Source organism: Rhineura floridana, chromosome 3, assembly GCF_030035675.1.
Source record: "Rhineura floridana isolate rRhiFlo1 chromosome 3, rRhiFlo1.hap2, whole genome shotgun sequence".
In the NCBI taxonomy this organism is placed as follows: Eukaryota; Metazoa; Chordata; class Lepidosauria; order Squamata; family Rhineuridae; genus Rhineura; species Rhineura floridana.
Window position 1 is genome coordinate 215,113,791 of NC_084482.1, and position 23,917 is coordinate 215,137,707.

The 23,917-nt window shown below is 44.3% G+C and overlaps 1 protein-coding gene across 4 annotated transcripts; it reads right to left on the reverse strand.

The window, feature by feature from the left end:
• Positions 1-6,243: 6,243 nt before the first annotated feature.
• Positions 6,244-23,683, reverse strand: LOC133381543 (zinc finger protein 883-like). 4 transcript variants are annotated; one of them, XM_061620772.1, is made up of 6 exons: positions 23,622-23,683; positions 12,882-13,389; positions 12,615-12,696; positions 11,903-11,985; positions 9,160-9,286; positions 6,244-7,679 (listed from the first exon to the last, which is right to left on the reverse strand). In XM_061620772.1, the coding sequence occupies exons 2-6, from the start codon at positions 13,296-13,298 to the stop codon at positions 6,391-6,393; spliced, it is 1,998 nt and encodes a 665-aa protein (XP_061476756.1). In that variant the 5' UTR covers positions 13,299-13,389; positions 23,622-23,683; the 3' UTR covers positions 6,244-6,390. The 4 variants fall into 4 exon arrangements, with proteins under 4 accessions (XP_061476756.1, XP_061476758.1, XP_061476755.1 ...); XM_061620774.1 differs by lacking the exon at positions 23,622-23,683 and adding an exon at positions 16,553-16,574; XM_061620771.1 differs by lacking the exon at positions 23,622-23,683 and adding an exon at positions 15,584-15,676.
• Positions 23,684-23,917: the final 234 nt, after the last annotated feature.

Below are 23,917 nucleotides of genomic sequence, written 5' to 3' on the forward strand. Positions count from 1 at the left end.
TGAAAGAACCTTTCCAGTAGTTGGCAGGGTGGGTGTGCATTTTAATAGCCGGTAAGGACCCCATGTGGTCATCCAGTCCCACCCCCTTCCCCACGATTGGATACCCAACACCTCCAACATCCTCAGATCCCTCTAAACATAGCTCAAGTTCGCTATGCCCACAAAGGGAAGATTATGGAAATACAGCTCTCTGGAACTTTTTAAATGAAGCTTCATATTCATTTTTATTAAACTAATAAAACAGACAGGAAAAAAACACAGGACCCCTTTATTCTCCTCCTGGCTGGTCTGACTCTTCTCTCTGTCTGACGCAGACCTATCAAGAGGGAGACAGCTTCAGTGTTGCGAACTAAGTTCCCTGGCTTGGACTTTAGACCAGAAAAAGTGTTTCAGTCAGCAATTTCTAAATGTTTTATAGCATGCAGGGCTTTTTAAAAAGGAAACATGGCGCTAGCGTTCATAGCAAGCACTCTTACACATGTTCCAAGACACTCTACGCTGTCACTGGTTTTTCTTCCTATCAGAAGGGGAAAGGCTCTAGAATTTTTGATAACAGAAAGTTGAACAATTCTGCCCAACCTCGAAGATTAAACAGTTGCAGAGAAATCTCAACCTGCATGAGGGGAACCTGGACACTCTCCCCTCTTCAGCCTCCAATCTTGTCTGCCACCCCACTTCCTCTTCCCTAGAGATGGGCAAGTCTGGGGGGGGGTCCTAAGGGGATCCTTTGGAGGGCAGGAGAGGGGCCTGCCCCCAAGTGCCTGCATTTGAGGCAGGCAGTGGACTGAGGAGAGACCTTAGCCTACCAGTCATGGGTAGGGTTGCCAGGCTCGTGGCCTGAGACTGATCCTGTATCTTAAGAGAAGAGAAAGTCAGCCAAGTGCAGGTGTTCTTGCAACACTGTAATGGGAAAAACCACAAGGTGGAATTCTCCCTTCTCCCTGCACAACTTTTAAAGATACAAAAGGCCTCTTGGTTGCCAGGCCCAGCCTCCAAGAGGTCTTCTGTATCTTTAAAAGTTGTGGAGGGGGGAGGGAGAATTCCACCTTGTGGTTTTTCCCATTACAGGGTTGCAAGAACACCTGCACTTGGCTGACTTTCTCTTCTCCTAAAGATACAGGATCAGTCTCAGGCCAAGAACCTGGCCACCCTAGTCATGGGGGGGGGGTTGGCAGGAGTGGAGGGGGTCCTTAACACACAGGGAAACTACTCAAGGCAAGCACATCTTTCCAGGTGTAATGATGGGATGTCTCAATATTCGGCAGGCCTGGACCCCCGCCCCCCACCTGCATTCCGCAATGGTCCAGCCCAGCAAAACGCTTGATCATGTAATTGGCCACTGGGCTTCTTTCCACTTGTGAAACAGAAGGGGAGTGGAGTTTCATTTATCTATTTATTTAAAAGCATTTCTAAACTGCTACGGTCTGAAGGCTCATGAGGCCAGCTCCCCGCTGAAGCTAAGCAGGGTCAGGTCTGGTCAGTGCCTGGATGGGAGACCGCCTGGGAACCAGATGGTAAGCTGCCTTGAAAAGAAAAGGGGCGTATAAATGTAATAAATAATAATAATAATAATAAATATTTATATCATACACCATGTATGATTATAAAACAACGTCTGTTAAAAACAAAATTACACTCTAAACCCAAGAAAACAACCGTATAACAGCAAAACAGAGATGCAGGCGATTGGTACACATCAAACAGGGTCCAATTTTATGGTTCAGGGAAAGCCCCGGGCAAAAAGAAAAGCCAGATTTCTGAAGGGGGGAAAAGTGGACTGTACCATTTCAAGGCATGGGGCGGTGGCAGTTATGACAAGGTCTTGTCTCCTGTGGGACTATTTGCCAGCCCTCTGCAACCAGCCAAGGAAGGCAGAAATGGAAAGCCACAGCGGCCCCCATGATAACACAGCCTTATCTGGATCCATGGGGGGAAACGTTCTCTCCCCTCACAACCCCACCCACCCAGTTAGCAAGTGAAGGACCCACGTCAAGAGGGGGGATGAGTTCGATGTTTATTCCTGCACTTTAGGAAGAAATAGTTACCTTGGCCTGAGCACACATCTTCCCCTCCCTGTCTCAAACCTCCGCAAGACCATCGCCCTCAATGTGTAGAGGGCTGATACAATTTCCAACATGGGACCGAATCCTGTTGGCTACAAAGCCGCCCTCCTCAAGGCAATATGGCCAGGATTCCTGGGTTCCTCTGGCGGGAGATTGAACAGGAGCTAGGACTCTAGGATCCTATTCCTTGCTCTCCCAGTGTCACTGGAAGGCAAAGCCCCATCCTCTTTCGTTTACCCAGGTTTTTAAAAATTATTATATTACAATATTCCACTTTTTGTGTAAGGAGTTCAAGGTAGCACATACAGTTCTCCCTCTCCTCATTTTATCCTTAAAACAACCATGTGAGGTAGGTTAGGTTGGGAGACAGTGACTGGCCCAAGGTCACCCAGTGAGCTTCATGGCTGAGAGGGGATACGAATCCAGGTCTTAGTGCAACCACTATCCAACATTGCCACCTGGTATGTTTCTCCAGCTCCCAGAGTCCAGGCCCTCTAGCTTTAGTGCTCTCCAGCACTGGAACATACATAGAATCATGGAATAGTAGAGTTGGAAGGGGCCTATAAGGCCATCAAGTCCAACCCCTTGTGCAATGGAGGAATCCAAATCAAAGCATTCCCGACATCTATTCTGGTCCTGTTTATAAACGGCAAATGGATGTTCACCTGCAAAAATATATCCTTGCACAAGTTCACTTTGCAGCACAACCCATAATTTTTATTTATTTTTATTTATTTAAAAGACTATGGGTTAGATCTAGAGGAATGTTTGAGTCCCACTGAAATCAATGGGACAAGTTGATCTTGACTAAAAATGCCAACAACTTTTGTGAATAGCCATTTCTGCATTTAATTTTCTTCTGAACTCACCATTGAGAATCCCTCGGCCCCGGATTTCTATTTCGAGGAGGGGAAAAAAATAAATAAAATTGATTTATGAACTTTGGAGTATTATATGTCCAGGACTATTTTTTTTTTTTTTTTGGTCTATTTCATTTTGACGAATCTGCTTGTTCACGACGCCACTAATTGTTTTGATGTTGGGAACTAAGTTTGTTTTGTATTCCTGAACACATAAGAGATAAGGCAGGCTGTACTGTCTACACTGATGTCAGCAAGCCTGGAATATTAACCCAATTGTGGCTGAAATAATTTTTGTTTTTGTGGTTTTAAGAATGGCAACCAGGAAAGTGACTGAGACCATGGAAGAAATTATGTTTCAGAAAATAATGGGTGAGATTGAGATAACGAAACAAACCCTGAGACAGGGTAGACAGGAGATGAAAATTGAATTTAACAAAATGACGCAGGAGCTTAAAGAAATAGGGGATTCTGTGTGAGAGGAGTTTGATGGGATTAGAGATGAGAAAAGAAAAATTAAAGGGAAGCTGCAAGCCCTGGAGATTGGAACAAATGTGAAATTGGAACAAGATTTGGAGTTTATGGATGTTAGAAATAAAGTTTACTGTTTGGAATTCAACGTTGTCTCTGAAGAAATTAATGAAGATTTTGGTGGTAAAGTTATCAATGTCTTGGATAATTTTCTGGACTGGAATGATGTGATGGAGCTTGACATAGAAAAAATCTATGGAGTTGGCTACAGATATGTGACAGTGGAGAAACTCTTAAGAGATGAGCCAGTGCATTTTGTAAAAAAGAAGCACAGAGATATGACTTTGCAGCAATATTTCAGCAACATATTCAGAATTGATGGCAAGGAAATATTTGTGATAAAAGAAATTCCCATCAGACTCTTGTTATATGACTATGGCTATGACAGCAAGATTATCATGGGATATTGATAATGGATGAATGGATACTGAAACTACTGGATTTAACAGGACTATTGAAGATGGAAGATGGAATTAATATTGATAATGGAAGAATGGTTATGGAAATTATTGGACCTAACAGATTTGATGAGATGGATTAATTGATATGTTTATTTGGACTATGGCTATGACAACAAGATTATTATGGGATACTGATAATGGAAGAATGGCAACTGAAATTACTGGACTTAACAGGATTATTGAAGATGGAAGATGGAATTAATATTGATAATGGAAGAATGGCTATTGAAATTATTGGACCTAACAGATTTGAATGAGATGGATTAAGCGACATGTTTATGTGGAGAAAAATTGAAAGATATGTCTCTCAAGGAATTGAAACCTCTCTTTGACTTTTTGTGGAAAGAATAAAGTAATGTTTATGAGATTTGATGATTAATTAAGATAACTACTGGAGGAAAGTGATTTTATAATATAATTTAAGAGACAGGATTGTTATATATTGTAGACTTATGACTGATCTGCGACAAATCGGAAGTCACATTTTATTTTATTGTTTAATTATTTTTGTTTTGTTTTGTTTTTTGTCTTTGAAAATTTGAATAAAAATTAATGATAAAAAAAGAGAATCCCTCGGCCCCAAACCATGTGTATACATACCTACAATTGAGGGTAACATTTAATACATCCAGTGAAATGGACTGTGGCCCACAAAAGATTCTGCCCTACTCAATTTGTTACTCCTTACAGTGCCACATGACCCTTTGTTGTTTTTTAATCCCATGGATTTCAATGGAACTATGCCAGGAGGTTGTATCCAGCATTAGTCATAACTCAGACTGGAAAATGGAAATGGACTGCCTTCAAGTCGATCCCGACTTATGGCGACCCTATGAATAGGGTGTTCATGGTAAGCGGTATTCAGAGGGGGTTTCCCATTGCCTTACTCTGAGGCTAGTCCTCCCCAGCTGGCTAGGGCCTGCTCAGCTTGCCACAGCTGCACAAGCCAGCCCCTTCCTTTTCCGCAACTGCCAGCTGGGGGGCAACTGGGCTCCTTGGGACCATGCAGCCTGCCCACGGCTGCACAGGTGGCAGGACACGTGACCCCTGAGCCACTCACTGTGAGGCGATCTTTAGCTGGCCCTTGACACCCCGGAGACACGAGTGGGGATTTGAACTCACAGACTCTGGACATGACTAACTTCAGTCCATTAATTTCAGTGAATCTCCTCTGAATAGGACTGAGCTGGATATACTCCATTAATCAGATTTGCACAAAACTGATGTATTAAAAATAAACAGTACATTTTACTGGCCAAGGAAGGAGGGAGAGAGAGTACTGGAGGTGAGGGTGGAATCAGGAGACTGAGTGAATGTTTTTATTCTTTCCCCAGAGTAGCTAGGAAGCCAGTTGGACTTTTGGATGACAAGAGACTGCAAGATGTTTAAAAGGAGGTTGCAGAGGGGCTGAATGAATTCTTTGCATCTGTCCACACAGTAGAAGATATAGCGCCTCTGGCTGAACTACCTTTCACAGAGAGTCCGAGGAACCAAGGCAAATAGTGGTTATAAGAGACAAAACTCTAGGCCTTTTTCACAAATTAAAAACAGAGAAATCACTGGGCCCAGGTGGCCACCACCCAAAAGTTCTTAAAGAACTCAAATGGGAGCCTTTTCCCACAGGAAATATATGGGGACCCTTCTTAACAGTCCTGTGTAGCACCTTTAAAACTAAACAAATCAGGCTGCACTCCTGTATATACTTCTTGGAGAAGAATCCCCTTGGACTTCAATGGGGCTTGCTTCTGAATAATGAACAGTTCTTGTGTCATGAACCCACACTAGAAACTGTGACAGCAATTCTGAACCAAGCTAAGAGACTTGGGTGCGACATATTCATGCAGCTGTACCATTTAAATGTCCACTGTTTCTTTGCAAAAGAGGTAGACAGAGAGAGAACCAGGACAGGTGGAAGCCACACAACATTTCTCCTAGCAGAAAAGCAATAGTGACAGCAGGGGTCCCTTCTGAACCACTCTTCAGTTTAGTTAGATGCTGAGTGTCTGTAATGCTTAAGTTTCCACCATAACCTTCAAAGAGAGAATGGGGAGAAAACCAGAACAACTTGGCTATCCGTGACCTCATTGCCCACTGCTCCATGACCTGCTAGCAGCCTTGCGAGGCCTAAAGACCACCAGCCACCCCTACTTTTATGATTTTTCTCCTATGTGAATTATTTGATGTGAAGTGAGACTTTTCATGAAGCTGAAACTCTTCCCACATTCCGAGCATTAATATGATTTCTCCCCACTGTGAATTCTTTGATGACGGTGGCAATGTGTACTTCTCTGAAAGGTCTTTCCACATTCCAAGCATTCATATCGTTTCTCCCCTCTATAATAATAATAATAATAATAAAATTTTATTTAGCAGACGCCCATCTGTCCGACTGAACGGACACTCTGGGCGACGTACAATATAAAATACAATATAAAATACAATCTGCTCATATACATAATCATCACATTATTAATATCATAACATCTCATCTGAAGACCATCTTAGATTAATAGTGTAAAACCTAAGCCACCCCAGAGATCCCATAGGCGTATGAATACTTTGATGGGAAGTGAGACTTGCTTTCTGAATGAAGCTCTCTCCACATTCTAAGCAGTGATACGGTTTTTCCCCACTGTGAATTCTTTGATGGGAGGTGAGACGGGAGCTCCGATTGAAGCTCTTTCCACATTCCAAGCACTGATACGGTTTCTCTCCTGTATGGCTTCTCTGATGTGTAGTAAGGGTTGTGCTGTGACGGAAGCTCTTCCCACATTCCAAGCACTGATACGGTTTCTCCCCTGTATGAATTTTTTGATGGGAAGTGAGATGGCACCTCTGAATGAAGCTTTTTCCACATTCTATGCACTGATATGGTTTCTCTCCTGTATGGATTCTTTGATGGGAAGTGAGGTTCGCCTTCCATGTGAAGCTGTTTCCACATTCCAAGCACTGATATGGTTTCTTCCCAGTATGAATTCTTTGATGGGAAGTGAGATGGTGGCTCCGGCTAAAGATCTTTCCACATTCCAAGCACTTATATGGATTCTCCCCAGTATGACTTCTCTGATGGGAAGCAAGACTTTCTTTCAAGCGGAAGCTTTTTCCACATTCTATGCACTGATATGGTTTCTCTCCTGTATGGATTCTTTGATGGGAAGTGAGGCTCGCCTTGCATGTGAAGCTGTTTCCACATTCCAAGCACTGATATGGTTTCATCCCATTGTGAATTATTTGATGGGAAGTGAGATGGGAGCTCCGATTGAAGCTCTTTCCACATTCCAAGCATGTATATGGTTTCTCTCCTGTATGGCTTCTCTGATGTGTAGTAAGGGTTGTGCTGTGACGGAAGCTCTTTCCACATTCCAAGCAGTGATACGGTTTTTCCCCACTGTGAATTCTTTGATGGGAAGTGAGATGGGAGCTCCGATTGAAGCTCTTTGCACATTCCAAGCATGTATATGGTTTCTCTCCTGTATGGCTTCTCTGATGTATAGTAAGGGTGGTGCTGTGATGGAAGCTTTTTCCACATTCTATGCACTGATATGGTTTCGTCCCATTGTGAATTCTTTGATGGGAAGTGAGATTGGAACTCCGACTGAAGCTCTTTCCACATTCCAAACACTGGTATAGTTTTTCCCTCTTATGAATTCTCTGGTTGCAACTCTGACTGAAATTCTGTTTACACTCCACATTTTTATTCCGCTCCCCTGTTGTGGGTTTTTTGTTGTTGACTCCCTTATTCTTGGTTTCCAATTTGTCCCCTTCTGCAATGAAGACAGAAACTGATTAGACCCTAGGAGGAAACAGAGATTCAAATGGAACAATACAAATTAACATGTGATATAAGAAGAATTGAAGGGAATTAGATGGGAGGCAGGTCTTACTGCAGAACTGCCTCTGTTGACTGGTAGTAACTGACAGCTGGTGTGCAACAGAGTGCTGGATTTGCACCATGGAGACCTGGGTTCAGCTTCCAGCTCATGGATGAAGCTCATTGGTTGGTTTTGGGTCAACCACTCTCACTCTCAGCCTAGCCTACTTCACAAGGTTGTTGTGCAGGAACCACCACGTGCATTCTCTTATATAAGGTTAGAAGCAATGGAAAGATGCAAGTATGGTGAAACAAAAAGGTTAGGCCCCATCATTCACAGGCAGACAATGGCATTTGCATGCAGGTGGCCCCAAGGTCAATCCTTGGCTTCTGCTGCTAAGGCAGCAGAGGGGAACCTTTGGCCCATGGAGCTAACTGGGTCCAGCAGCAGTCCTAATTTTGCCTTTCTCCAAACCTGTGACATCGGGTTCACAGCTAAAGACACGGCTGCAAATAAACAATCGGGAGGTTAAAGTGCACTCCCCATTGTTCCTTGGCAAAAGGGGCTCTCTGTCACCACTGATCTCCTTGACAAGGAACCCCACTGGGATTTGCTGCAGTGCTCTCAATGGGGCTCTCAGCGTTGATCATCTGATGGGTGCTCTGAAGTCCATTTGCAGTAGGTTTAAATGCAAAGCCACTGCAAACGGACATCAAAGGGGATGGCTTTCAGTGCCAATCAACTGATTGATGCTATGAGCCATCCTGTAAGCTCTTGGCATCAATCAGCTGATTAGCATTGACAGCTAGCCTACAAAGGGTTTCAGTGAGTCCCTTTGAAGTTGTTGCCTGATGTCATAATGATGTTTGGGGAATGGCCACCTATCCAAGTTGGGCCACAGGACTGGGGGAAGGAAGGACCTGGCTCACCGGCGAGATCTAGTTCCTCACTCCTGAGCTAAACGATCTTGGATGGAGTCCTTTATGGAATCAATCCATCTCTCATTTGGCCTTCCTCTTTTTCTACTCCCTTCTGTTTTTCCCAGCATGATTGTCTTTTCTAGTGAATCATGTCTTCTCATGATGTGTCCAAAGTATGATAGCCTCAGTTTCATCAAGTGACAAAACACAGATGCATAAAAAACAAGTGAAGCCAAGCATCACAATATAAATAATTTTGTTTGTGTGGGAAGGAAAAATGGGAGGAAAGGGGGGGGAACCATCAAACACATGTTTGTAAATAAAAAGTAAATATATATGTTTAGAAGGGCATAACAGGAGGGAGCATATTCAGCAACAAAACAGTAGGTAGTTGCCCAGTCGCAGGGGGATTAGAATCCAAGAATCTGTAGGTGGCGCTGTTGAGTTACCTCATCACACATATAAATAAATGACTTTCAAGACAGGTATTATGACCCAACAGGGAGCCTTACCGAGAGAGGCCACGATCCCACAATTCTCCTCCATGACTTCCGCATGCAGCGCTCTCTGGTCAGGATCCAGCAGAATCCACTCGTCTTTCGTGAAATACACAGCCACCTCCTCAAAGGACACTGATCCCTAAAAAGAAAAAAAAATCATTTCCCCCTCGTAGACAGCATAAAGATGACCTGTTTATTGTGTTGTTTCGTATCTAGTAATTGCTCTGTTGTTCTTCTAAAGGGATTGTTTCATTTTAATAACAGATGTTTCTATCTTAATCTTTGTGTAACTGGGTTTTATATTTTGTAAACCGCTTAGCCCATTTGAGCATTAAACGTTATATACATGAATCAATACTGCTGCTACTAATAAATAATACCAGCAACATCCAAAAGGCTAGTGAAGGTGACAGACTTCCGGGAAGGGTGACTTAGCCTGTGCCTGCTTTTGAGACGGGCTCCTGCCTCAAAAGAAGCTTATTCAGATATATCAGTCAGATTTTTTTTTTTTTTGACTGATTAAACTTCTCCCGGGTAGGGAGAAACGAAGAGATTAACCTCAAAGCCTATTTTTGTTGGGACGACCAGATCTCATTAATTTATGGGACGAGGTCCAGCCGACGAAGGTGGGACGGATTTTCAACAACAAGCTCTATCTGATAAAGCGAACGTTCATCTTATCTTCTAAGAGAGAACGCACTAACAGGCAAGCACCCTTCTTTCTATATTTTTCTTTTACTTGACTTAAATTGTTGCTGTTTAAAAGAGATTTGCCAGATTGATCGGTTTTTGACATCTCACTGGGGAGCCATAACTTCTCTCTGCTACTCACTAATTAATAGCTTATCTCTGTTTTTGTTGCAAAAAGCTGTCCTGGATTTGCATTCTAAAGATATACACAGAAGAGGGATTTCTATTCCAGATTTTTATTTTGAAGAATATTATATTGTCTGAGACTACTCTCTTTTTGGTCTATTTTATTTTGACGAATCTGTTTCCTGACGACCGCCATTAATTGTTTCGATCCTGGGAACTGCATTTTGTTTACTTAAGCATGGAGAGATAAGGCTGTCTGCTCTGTTTATACTGTGATGTCACCAAGTTTGGAGTATTAACCCAATTGTTGCTGAAATAAGAAGTGGTTTTCCTATATTTTTCTTTTAAAATGGCAATTAAGAAAGTGGCTGAGAATCTGGAAATAACTATGTTTCAGAAAATAATGGATGAGATTGAGATAACGAAACAAAACCTGCGACAGGGTTGTAAGGAGCTGAAAATTGAATTGAGTAAAATGAAGCAGGAGATTAAAGATATAGGGGTCCCTGTGAGAGAGGTGACCCTGGAAGGGGTCCCTGTGAGAGAGGAGACCCCGGAGATTGGAACAAACGTGGAACAGGAAAAAGATTTGGAGTCTATGGACTTTAGAAACAAAATCTATTGTTTGGAGACACAGGAGATTAAAGACTTAGGGGTCCTTGTGAGAGAGGAGACCCTGGAGACTGGAACAGGGGTCCCTGTGAGAGAGGAGACCCTGGAGACTGGAACAGGGGTCCCTGTGAGAGAGGAGATCCCGGAGATTGGAACAAACGTGGAACAGGAACAAGATTTGGAGTCTATGGACTTTAGAAATAAAATCTATTGTTTGGAACTCAATGTTATCTCTGAAGAAATTAATGAAGATTCTAGAGATAAAGTTATCAATGGCATGGATAATCTTCTGGACTGGAATGATGTGATGGAGCCCAATATAGAGAAAATCTATGGAATTAATTGCAGCCATGTGACAATGGAAAAACTTTCAAGAGATGACCCAGTGTATTTTGAAAAAAAGAACAGAGATATGATTTTACAGCAGTATTTCAGCAACCTATTCAGAATGGATGGCAAGAAAATATTTGGGATAGAGGTAATTCCCATCAGACTCTTACTATATGACTATGGCTTTGACAGCAAGATTATTATGGAATACTGATAATGGAAGATTGGATACTGAAATTACTGGACTTAACAAGACTACTGAAGATGGAAGATGGAAAATGGAACTAATAGGGATAATAGAACAATGGCTACTGAAATTACTGAATCTAACAGATTCTGATGTGATGGATTAATTGAAATGTTTATTTTGACTATGGTTATGACAATAAGATTATCATAATTAGTAATGAGATGGATTAATCGATATGCTTATCTGGAAAAAAAAATTGATAGATATATTTCTTAAAGAATTGAAACCTCTCTTTGACTTTTTGTGGAAAGAATAAAGTAATGTTTATGAGATTTGATGATTAAGTAAGATAACTACTGGAGGAAAGTGATTTTATAATATGACTTAAGAGACAGGATTGTTATATATTATAGACTTATAACTGATTTGATCTTTGACAAATGGGAAGTCAATATTTTACTCTTTATTTTTTATTTTTGTTTTTTTTTTCTTTTTTTTTTTTTGTTTAACTATTTTTGATTTTGTTTTTTGTCTTTGAATGTTTTATGATTTCGTCTTGTATGTTTTATGAAAATCTGAATAAAAATTATTGAAAAAAAAAAACAAAAGGCTAGTGAAGGTGAGGCGGCTGGTCATTATTCTAAGGACGTAGACATTCACGAATGGCATTCGCAGCCTTTGTTAAGGACAGCTTTGACCGAAGGAAAGAGGAGGAAAGAAATGTGTTCAGTCCCAGGGAGATGAGCAGGGGACAGAGGCACCCTGACAGCCCCCAGCCTCTCTACCCCCAATTATCCTTCCCCCTACCTGATCCGGTGCCACAGCAACTGCTTCCCCTCTGCCACAAAGAAGAGATGCCTGAGGAGGTCTTGCCGGCATCATTCTGTCGCCTGTGAGAGACAAAGATGGAAGGAAGCCAGTAGCAGGTGCCTGTCTCAGAGGTTGTGGCTCTGTGATGCATGCCTGGGGGCCCATCTGTACTATACATTCAAAGTGCTGTGGACTTTGAAGAAGCACAAATACAGGGCGAAAGGGACAAATGAGCTAAGCGGAAGGCACGTCAAACAAATCCTCATTGCGACCATCTTCCATCTGGAAACCGATGTCCCCACTGTGAGCCTCCACAGTCACTTACAGACCCACCGTTAAAGACCTACTCGGCCATGAGTGATCGCCAATGGATGATACAACATTAAACAGCCAGGTAGTTTCTACAGGTATGATACTGCTTTAAATATTCAGTGCAGATGTGGCGTAACCAGACGTGGGTGCCGGAAAACATTGCATAGGCTGAGTGTTTGTTCCACATTTATATTTTGGTTGTATGAAAATGTCTCTCTTCCCCCCCTTGGACTCTTGGCCACAGATCAGACAGCCAAGAGTGAAATGTAAATAAACACGTTTTTGAGCTGTGGAAAAGGCTGGAGACAAGTGTTTTACCCCCGAAGATTAAAAGAGCCCATGGATTGATTTCAAAATCAGCAGACCTAATTGAGATACATCCCACATTAATCCTTACCCAGCTGTCTCTGTCTGGTGTCTGATGGAGTCCTCTCTGCTTCAGGGAGATCAGAGCCCATTTCTGCAAAGGGATCTTTTTCCTGAAACAGTAATGATGGTTCAAAACAGGGAATGGGGCAGAGGATTAGAAAAGGAATGACGGAGGCAGAAAACTAAGGGGATTCCTTTGGTGTTTTCCAAAAAAAGCTTGGGCAATTAGAGTATTTTGGGATACCTTCCCTCACATCCGGAGCCCCTTGGATCTATCTCAATGAAATGCTCTCACCTCCTGCTCTGCCCGCTTCTTGTCCTCTGCCCGACTCAGAAGGAAACCTTCGGCCAGGGCCACCGCCTGGGAAGTGGTCTCCGCTCCACATTCCCTCACCCAGCTTTCTATCTCTGGTGGAAGGATAGTGAGGAACTGCTCTAAGATCACCAGATCCAGCATCTGAGCTTTGGTATGCCTTTCTGGCTTCAACCACTGACGGTAAAGGTGGTGGAGTCGGCTGCAAACCTCTCTGGGGCCCTCGGCTTGCTGGTAGCAGAACTGCCTCAACTGCTGGTGTTGCACATCTGAGCTGAGGGTGTCCTCCTCACCCAGGACCTTCCGCACAGTTCTTTCCCAGAATCCCTCACTGCACCCAGTCTTGATGGCATCGCGGCTTCTTCCTGCTTCAGGCCAAGCTGTGTCTTGCTCATCCATCACTGTTCCACGAAAGCCTTCAAGAGGTCCAGAGGAACACGTTCGTCTTCTGCCAATTTCTGTCTGCCCCAATTAGGTACGCTGCCAAATCCTACAAAGCCAAGACATTGTTTTGTTATAGAATTACTACACTGTCAGGACAGGAAAAAATTCTCAAAGCAAACATGGATGAGTTTTGCTAGCAACCATGACCGGACTGTAATGGTGCAATTGGAGTCTCTAGCCCCCCTAGAAGGAAAGTTATAAAGCAAAATAAGCAGGCTGCCTTCTAAGCCAGCATTTCTCTGACCGTGGGCTGTGGACCACAAATGGGCCTTGTCACTCCCCTTCCTTACCCTGTGACTTGCAGGCCGGCTGCTGCTGCTTTATACATCTCTGTGATGCAAGACCAGAGGCAGTCTGGCTTCTCCCCGCCTTTCTGTGTTTTTTAACCAATGAGTGAAGTCGGAGCTGTGATTGATGAGTGAGTTGTTTGGACAGCAGGTAGTAGATAGGAATCCTTGGGGTCCTAAAGAGCTGCTGTTTCCCCCTTTGACTCAGTGCACTTTTCATCCTAGCAACCCGAACACCTCTTTCCTCTTCATCTGAGATCAGGAACAAGTTGTTTCCTGTAAATACTCCTACACAGTAAGTGTGTGTATGTGTGATGCTAAACAAATTGGCTGAAGCCTTGGAGTTGTATTAATTTGTAAAGAGGGAAGAGACCCAGAATAATGTGGTTCTTTGTAGTACAAAGATGCATCGCTCTGGTTAAAGGAAGCAAAAAATGATGCCTTTTGTAGCCACTTTATTCCTGCTCATTCAGACCATGGTATTCCCAATCTCTGTGTATAGATGTGAAAGTTGGACAGCGAAAAAAGTGGATAAGAGAAAAATCCACTCCTCTGAAATGTGGTGCTGGAGGAGAGCTTTGCGCATACCATGGACTGCGAAAAAGACAAATAATTGGGTGTTAGAACAAATTAAACCAGAACTATCACTTGAAGCTAAAATGTTGAAACTAAGGTTATCATTCTTTGGACACATCATGAGAAGACCTGATTCACTAGAAAAGACCATAATGCTGGGAAAAACAGCAGGGAGTAGAAAAAGAGGAAAGCCAAGCAAGAGATGGATTGATTCCATAAAGGAAGCCACAGACCTGAACTTACAAGCTCTGAGCAGGGTGGTTCATAACAGATGCTCTTGGAGGTCTCTGATTCATAGGGTCACCATAAGATTATCAACACCTCGGCACAATCATTGACCAAAATGGAGACCATAGTCAAGAAATCAGAAGAAGGCTAGGACTGGGGAGGGCAGCTGTGAGAGAACGAGAAAAGGTCCTCAACTGCAAAGATGTATCACTGAACACTAAAGTCAGGATCATTCTGACCATGGTATTCCCAACCTCTATGAATGGATGTGAAAGTTGAACAGTGAAAAAAGTGGATAAGAGAAAAATCAACTCATGTGAAATGTGGTGCTGGAGGAGAGCTTTGCGCATACCATGGACCGTGAAGAAGACAAATAATTGGGTGTTAGAACAAATTAAACCAGAACTATCACCAGAAGCTAAAATAATGAAATGGAGGTTTATATGCTCCTCCTCCTCCCAAAGGAATAAAGCACTGAAAGGTGGGACGAGGCTAGTTTCTAACATCCACACAAAGAGAGAGAAAAATAAACATTTTGCCTCATATCTCAGTTTCAACAAATGTTAGAACCCTATTTTCCTTTCCAAAAAATAAAAGCTGGGAATCTGTGGACTATGGATTATGGATTATTGGGGGGGGGAGGCAAGTACCTTCCTTACTCCTCCCACCATCCATTCAACAGTTGTTTTTTAAAACCCTCAGTGGGGGGTCTGTCTTGCATTCGATTCCTTCGATGAAATACTGTCAATAGTTCTCAGCAGGACTTTCTATTCCGTCTCCAAAGATGCCGGCAACATTTTGCATGTCTGAATGGGCACATGCGGGTCAGACAGGAGGCTGGAAAGCATCACTGCGTGATTAATGGAGAGGGGCATGCGTGCCGAGTGAGATGCAACTGAGGATTCCCTTCCATCAGCTCAGTGTTGCAGACCTATTTCAAATCCTCTAAAAAAAACCACCCCATATCAAAAGGGCCTTCCTGGCTTTGCAGAGATGAGAGCGAGCCTCCGGTCCGCGATTTGGGTATTGTGGTGCATCCCTGATGGATCAGCTGCACAGCCCCCCCCCGCGCATTCTCCCCCTGCTATTCTGGGACCCCCTTCACCCAAATGCACAAAATGGAAGCGGGGGGGGCAGTGAGAGACTCACCAGTTCCCAAAAGGTGCCAGCGATGCTTTCCCCGAGAGAGACAAAGACCACTCCCCCCCCCGCCCCCGAGAAGCCAGTAAGGAAAAGACTTTGCAGGGAGGTGTTTGCCTTCTGGAGGACTCTGCTCCCTCTCCCCGCAATTCCCTTCCTCTCTAGGAATCCAGTTCAGTTCATTTTAACCCTTAGAATCCACGGATGTAAATAAAATACTTTGTACAAGCTTTAGTTGCTTTGAAATCCAGGGACTGAAAAGCAAACAAACAAAAAACAGTCTTGTGGCACCTTGAAGAGTACCAAATTGATTACTGCACTGACACTCCTCATTCCATTGGAAACTATTCTGTAGACTAGTCAGTGCCATTATTGCACAACTGTTTTCGGAACTTTTTTTTAGTATTGCAAAGTGTTGCTGTACGTCACATGTTTCAGAAACAGAAGCAAAAGAAAATGATTTACTATAAGAAACTTCACTAATATTGCAAAGTAAATCAGACATATTTAAAGTGACCATCTGAACTATATCAACTGTCTTAATAATCTTGCTTCCTCCCTGCTAAAACAAGATCAGCACAGCACGTGTCTTCTTTCTGTTATTTGGGCTGATTGCAGGTGTTGCCACCACTCACCATATGCTCAGAGAGGCACATGTTACCAAATTCTTCCAAGCTACACAGCAAGTGGATTGGACTGTGAAAGACCAATCCAAATTGTATTTGCATTTTGACAAATCTGTAGGGCAGTCCAATATCTCAGAGAGGAGGTCAGGTCTCTTGCTCCCCTGGTGAATTCACTATAGCTGCCCAATTTCCCTGCTTTTTAACAGAAATATCTTAAACTACAAGGTTTTTTTGCCTGTTAGTTAATATTATTCTCATTGATAAGGGCTCATATACTGGCAGTTCAAAATGTCAAAATCTCATTTTCTCCTGTTTGTATATTTCTAAAAATAGCAACAAGGGTTTTACCAACATTTTGCATCCATCCCGCTATATGAATGGGCTCCCTGCGCAATGCGACTTTCTTGGAAAGAGGAGGAGGTTGGCTAGGGAAGGGTTAAGGAAGCTGGACTGGATGCCTAGAGAGGACGGGAATTTGGGGAGGGAGTTGAGAGTCCATCCTCCAGAAGAACTTGCAAACTGCTTCCTGCCTCGCCTTCTCCGCTGGGGGTTCGGGGGTGGGGGGAGAAGGTGCCTGCGCTCTTTTCTCAAAGGGCTGCCTTTGCTGTTTCCTTTCTGGGATCAGGTAAGCTCCTCATTCTGTACTAGAGTGGAGGGGAGTCCCGGGGGTGCAGAGGAGGGTTCCTGGGATCCTGAGGAGGGGGAAGACCAGCTACTCAAATGGGAAGAGAAGGAAGGCAGAGGTTCAGACTGGGAAGGTGGAGGGTCCCACTGGCCGGGCACTCTCCTTGTCCCACCCCCAATACCAACCTGTACGCCCTGGTGAATTTTTGCACGTGGCTGAGCCCTGATCAGTGGGGGGGGGCAGGGAGACTCTTCAAGCAGAACACCAAAGCCTTAGAAAGTGGGCGCAAAAAGTGGAAAGGGATGGGGGGGGAAGGAATAGGAGGCTGGTGAATCTTTGATCTGCCCCAGCAAGGCAGCTGCATACCTGTGACAGGAGTGGAACCTCCATGTGTAGAGGCAGTGTACCCGACAGCAGATGATGCAAAGAAATGTTATTTTGCTTTGAAATGAAGCAACTGAATACATGTCGAAAGAAAGGGAGGGAGGGAGTGTTTACCTGAAAACCTCTTATGCATAATTGAGTTCAAAACATGAATAAACTGTCAACCACCCTGCAAATTAATCACCTACCAACTCTGTAGATGAGTGACAGGACTTCAAGACCGTTTGGGTTAGACAGAAGCCAAGCAACGAGAGAGATGATAAATGTGTGTAAAATTAAGAGAAAGTGGATGGAGAAGTCCTGGAGGAGCCCAGGTCAGCAAAGAACAAGCGATAGAACACCAGAAACTTTTTCAAAAACAAAATATCTTAAAACTTTTTAAAAATCTTTAAAAAAAAAAACTATGTAAAAACATCTTAAAAACAGTTTATTATTTATTTATTTGTTGCATTTACATACCGCTCCATAGCCGAAGCTCTCTGGGCGGTTTACAACAATTAAAAACATTAAAAACAAATTTACAAATTTAAAAAACACAATACAGATGCAGATTAGGATAGTATCTTTAAAAGCTTGCTGAAAGAGGAAGGTCTTCAGAAGGCATCAAAAAGATAAAGGAGACGGCGCCTGTCTAATATTTAAGTGGAGTGAATTCCAAAGGGTACGTGGCACAACACTAAAGGTTCGCTTCCTGTGTTGTGTGGAATGCACCTCCTGATGAGATGGTATCTGCAGGAGGCCCTCACCTGCAGATTGCAGTGATCTATTGGGTATATAAGGATTATATTTCTGTTACCTTTAGCACCAGCTAAATGCCTCTGAATACCAGTTGCAACTTGGGAGAGGGCTATTGAACTCACGTCCTGCTTGCAGGCTTCCCACTGGGGCTTCTGATTCTCAACCAGACTGAAGGGTTTAATCCATGGACCTCACGTGAAGGAAACTCCCAGACTTGTTGCTATCCAAACAACCTTTGTCTTTGCAGGACTTGGTTGCACTTTCAGTTAGGACAGCATTTGGCAGATGAAGGGAGAGTCTCTTGGGCCCTGTTGGAGGCTTCCTTGCAACAGTGCTGAAAGACGGACAACCAAAACTCAGCTGGTCCTGAAGCAGGAAGAGGCTCCCATATCATCGAGGCTAGGAGCCCCGGGCAATTCTGGGGAAGAACCAGTGGCGTCACTAGGGTTGGTGTCACCTGATGCGGTAACTCATGGTGTCACCCCCATGGACCTCCTCCCGTATCAGACCATACAGAATCCTTAGTAATGTTTTTTGTACTGATGTTACTCGTAAATCGTAATTCCCATATATCACTGAATGTAATGGCAATAGTAGTGACATAAACAACTAGCAAAATTAAAATTACACCTTTGAATTACAATATCGTACGCACAGCTCAAATTCTTGCTCTCTTCACTAATGGGAGTTAATTATCTTGCATATGCCCATAGTAAATTTTCAGATACTTTCAGACCCTCAGCAATTTTCAAGTGGTCTACGTAGAAGAAAGGTTTGGGAATCCCTGGAATAAGACACCTGCTTATGTCCCTATGCTGCTCTCTCCCCTCATTTACGGGCCTGGGATGCTTGCGTGTGGACACACCTCCTTACAATTATGGAAAGTGATTCTTAATAATAAGTCTCCAGACACAAAGTTACATCAGTATTTATCAGTTGTTTAGTAGAAAATTCAGAAGTGCAGAGTCCCTTCATGATAGTTACAGCCACATACACCCTTTTTTGCTCCTGGATTAAGAATGAGATCTTTGTTAATGCATTCTCTCACAACAACAAACATCTCTAGGAGCATGAAAGTGGAGAGCATTAGCAACTGAGAAGAGTCTTCCTTCCTCCCTGCTAAAACAAGATCAGCACAGCACATGTCTTGTTTCTATTATTTGGGCTGATTGCAAGTGTTGCCACCACTCACCATATGCTCAGAAGCACGTTACCAAATTCTTCCAAGCTACACAGGAAGTGGATTGGACTGTGAAAGACCAACCCAAATGGTGTTTGCATTTTGACCAATTTGTAGGGCAGTACAAAATCTCAGAGAGGAGTTCAGGTCTCCTGCTCCCCTGGTGCATTCACTATAGCTGCCCAATTTCCCTGCTTTTAAAAGTTTGATAGAATAGCTGTGGGCTATAGGTATGTTCTTAAACTGCAAGGTTTTTTGCCTATTAATGAATTTCCCTGCTTTTTAATCCAGGAGGTAAGAAATGGGATCCTGTCCAAGTTTGCTGAGAATGGATGGATAATATGCATGCTTATTGAGTTCAATGGGATTTACTCCCCTGCAATCATGCATAGGATAGGTGAAACTGACCACAGAAGATGGGGAGGGGAGGAGGAGGAGGAGGGAGGGGAGGAAATGCAGAGGGGAGGACTGGGAGGGGAGGAGGCAGGATGGAGAGGGGAGGAGAAGGACAGGTTTGATCATTTGCATGTTTATTAAATTCAGTGCGATTTACTCCCGTGCAATCATGCTTAGGATAGGTAAAACTGATGGGGGGGAGGGAGGGAGGGCTGGAGTGGGCAGGGGAGGAGGGAGAGGAGAGGAGAGGGGAAAAGCAGGTCTGATCATTTGCATGCTTATTTTCAATGGGATTTACTCCTATGCAATCTTGGTTAGGATAGGAAACACTGCCATGGGGGAGGAGGAGGGGGAGTGGGAAGAAGCGTATTGGAGGGGGGCAAAGGAAGGTGGAGGGGAGAGCAGGTTTGATCATTTGCATGCTTATAGAGTTCAATGGTATTTACTTCCATGCAATCATGTTTAAGATAGGTAAAACTGACCATGGGGAGGAGGAAGGGGAGGAGGGGGAAGGGGAAAGAGGGGATTGGAAGGGGATGGGGAGTGAGGGGCAAAGGAAGGGGGAGGGAAGGGGCAAGAGGAGGGGATAGGAGGAAAGAGAAGGGAGGGTGAGTTTGATCATTTGCATATTTTTTGAGTTCAGTGGGATTTATTTCTATGCAATCATGTTTGAAAATGAAAATGGACTGCCTTCAAGTCAATCCCAACCTATTGCAACCCTTTGAATAGGGTTTTCATGGTAAACGGTATTCAGAGGTGATTTCACCATTGTCTTCCTCTGAGGCTAAGAGGCAGTGACTGGCCCAAGGTCACCCAGTCAGCTTCATGGCTGTGTGGGGATTTGAACCCTGGTCTCCCAGGTCGTAGTCCAACACTGACCCAGGGAAGGGGCAGGGAGTAGGAGGGGAGGAGATTGGGTGTGTGGGCACTGGGCAGAAGGGAAGCCCCTTTCCTTTCCAAAAGGAAAACATTGTAAACAGAATCATTCTTTTTCAGGCTTTCCCCCACCTTTTTATTCTACAGCAGACACATGTAGCCACCCACCCAAATGTAAACCAAAGCTTTCCCTGGCCACATCCACACCAGGCCTTTATTTCCCTTTGGACAGTCATGGCTTCTCTCAAAGAATCCTGGGAAGTGTAGTCAGGGCCAGTTCTAAAGAGCGGCCAGGTTGGGCACTGGCCCGAGGGCCCCGGAGCTACAGAAGCCCCTGAGGGGCCCCTGAGGGGCCCTTCGCTCCCCTTCCACGATCCGCACCCCTCACGCCCCCCACTTACCTGTCAGCCGGCTTTTTAGCATTGCCTTTAATGAAGATGGGGCACAGCTTCACAAAGGTACTGAAGCCGTGGCCGCCATCTTAGTTGATGGCAGAGATGTGTGCACGTAGCACGCACGTGTGCCATCAACAAAGATGGTGGTGGAGGCTTCATTCCCCTTAGGGAAACTGCGGCCGCCATCTTAATTAAGGGTAATGGTAAAGACTAGACAGGTAGGGGGGCAGTGGGGGGGCGGTGGGCGTGCGCACATGTGCACACACACACACACTGGGGGGCCAGGGCAAGCTGATGCCCAAGGGCCCCCGCATGCCTGGAGCCGGCCCTGCTAAGATGCATCCAAACTCACAGGAAGGCAATGGTAAACCACCTCTGAATACCACGAAAATCCTATGAACAGAGCATCCAAAATGCAACACGAGACAGTGCTGGAAGATGAGACCCGCAGGTCAGAAGGCACTCACTGAGCTACTGGGGAAGAAGAAAGGACAAGTACGAGTAGTGCTGTGACTAATGACGCAGCTGCGTCAAAGCCGAAAGGAAGCCCAGAGGCTGATGCGCACAGATGCGAAAGGAGAGTCCGGGGTTGTACGACGCACACAATAGGAACATGGAATGTGGCATAAAGGAAGCCACAGACCTAAACTTACAAGATCTGAACAGGGTGGTTCATGACAGATGCTCTTGGAGGTCACTGATTCATAGGGTCGCCATAAGTCAGAATCGACTTGAAGGCACATAACAACAACAACAAAGGTGTTGATAGCTTTATCCACCATCAGTATGTCTAATCCTCTTTTAAAGCCATCCACGTTGGTGCTCATTACTGCCTCTTGTGGGTGCGAATTCCGCAGCTTAACTATACGCCGTACAAGAAGTAAGACTAAATTTCTATGTGCAGGAGAAGAAATAACATTTATTCTACTAGATAACTTGTGGTATGTGCATTTTCTGTTTACTTAAGATTGTCTCTTAAGTTGTATCTCTGACAGTTCAATAGTGCATACTGTTATGTGTCTACCCAGAAGTAGGCCCCAATGAGTTCAATGAGACTTACTCCCTGGTAAGTATGTACAGGATTAAGTTACCTCTAAGGTATGCTGTTGACAAAAAAATTACAAAGGCAACTAATGAAGTACTAACATTTGCATTTTTCTTTGACAGTAGGGAGTTGCCGTATTGATCAAAATGTGTTTTAGTTGAAAGGAGTGAGGCCAAGAGGGAGGAGTGTAGTTTGAGGAGGAAAGTATGAGTTAAAGGCCCCACTAACAGTCTGTGCCACAGGGCCCCCAGAAACCTGGGGCCGGCTGTGTCTGTATGACCTCATTGGCCACTGCTCCTTCTAGCAGCCATGCCATGTCAAGAAACCACCAGCCACCACTGCCTTTACGGTTTTTCTACTATGAATTCCTTGCTGTGAAGTGAGACTTTTCATGAAGCTGAAACTCTTCCCACGTGCCAAGCATTAATATGATTTCTCCCTACTGTGAATTCTTTGATGACGGTGACAGTGTGTACTTCTATGAAAGGTCTTTCCACATTCCAAGCATTCCAAGCATTTGCAGGAAGGGATTCTGAGGAACTGAGACAAATAGTGGTAACGAGAGAGGAAGTTCTAAGCTTAATGGACAATATAAAAACTGACAAATCACCGGGCCCGGATGGCATCCACCTGAGAGTTCTCAAAGAACTCAAAGGTGAAATTGCTGATCTGCTAACTAAAATATATAACTTGTCCCTTGGGTCCTCCTCCATGCCTGAGGACTGGAAAGTGGCAAATGTAACGCCAATATTCAAAAAGGGATCCAGAGGGGATCCCGGAAATTACAGGCCAGTTAGCTTAACTTCTGTCCCTGGAAAACTGGTAGAAAGTATTATTATTATTATTATTAGAGGTTATTCCTTGTGGCTCTGTGATGCATGTCTGAGGGCCCATCTGTACTATACATTCAAAGCAGTATTCGACGACTTTAAACAGCCAGGTAGTTTGTAGTGGTAACAATCCCTCTTCCCAGGGAACTCTGGGAACTGTGGCTCCATAAGAGGAATAGGGGTCTCCCAACAAGAGATGGATTCCATAAAGGAAGCCACAGACCTGAACTTACAAGATCTGAACAGGGTGGTTCATGACAGATGCTCTTGGAGGTCGCTGATTCATAGGGTCGCCATAAGTCGTAGTCGACTTGGAGCCACATAACAACAACAAATCTCTGCACCTTTTACGTAGTATTTCCCAGGATTCTTTGGGGGAAGCCATGACTGTTTAAAGTAGCATGATACTGCCTAATTGCACATGGGTGCCGGAAGAAGTTGTATTTTTTGAGTGTTTGTACCCATTTTACATTTCAATTGGGTGAAAATGTCTCTCTTTCCATCTTTGGGCTTCTGGAACAAATCAGAGGGCCAAGAGTGAAATGTGTAAAGAAACACATTTTTGAGTTGTGAAAAAGGCTGGACACAAGCATCTTCCCCCCCCGCCCTCAAAATTAAAGGAGTCCATGGGTTGATCTCAAAACCGACAGAGGGAGACCAAATTGCGATGCAACCCATTCATCCTTACCCAGTGGCCTCTGTCTGATGCCCAATGGAGTCCCGTCTGCCTCATGGAGGTCCGGGTTCACTCCTGCAAACAGACGCTTTCCCTGAAGACATCAAATGGGGAGAAAGATTAGAAACGAAATGAGAGGCAAAACCCTGTGGGGTTTTGGACATCTTTCCTTTGATGATTTCCAAACAAAGGCCGGGCAATTAGTTGAGCATTTTGGGGATACGCACCCGCACATTCTGAGCCCCTTGGAGCTAACCAGATGCAACGCTCTCTCACCTGCTGCTCTGCCCGCTTCTTGTCCTCTACCCGACTCAGCAGGAAACCTTCGGCCAGGGCCACCGCCTGGGAACTGGTCTCCGCTCCACATTCCCTCACCCAGCTCGCCATCTCCAGTGGAAGGACAGCCAGGAACTGCTCCAGGATCACCAGGTCCAGCATCTCATTCTTCGTGTGTCGCTTTGGCTTCAGCCACTGATGGCAGAGACGGTGGAGTCGGCTGCAAACCCCTCGGGGTCCCTCGGCCTCCTGGTAGTGGAAATGCCTGAAGCGCTGGCGCTGCACTTCTGACCCGA

Bases quoted from the DNA above. Each gene is read 5' to 3' on its own strand.
- LOC133381543 (XM_061620772.1), bottom strand. From the start codon at position 13,298: ATGGATGAGCAAGACACAGCTTGGCCTGAAGCAGGAAGAAGCCGCGAT. The intron at 11,986-12,614 runs GTAAGGATTAAT...TGTCTCTCACAG, and splicing joins CACCAGACAGAGACAGCTGG to GCGACAGAATGATGCCGGCA. The intron at 7,680-9,159 runs GTAAGGCTCCCT...TCTTCATTGCAG, and splicing joins TGGGATCGTGGCCTCTCTCG to AAGGGGACAAATTGGAAACC.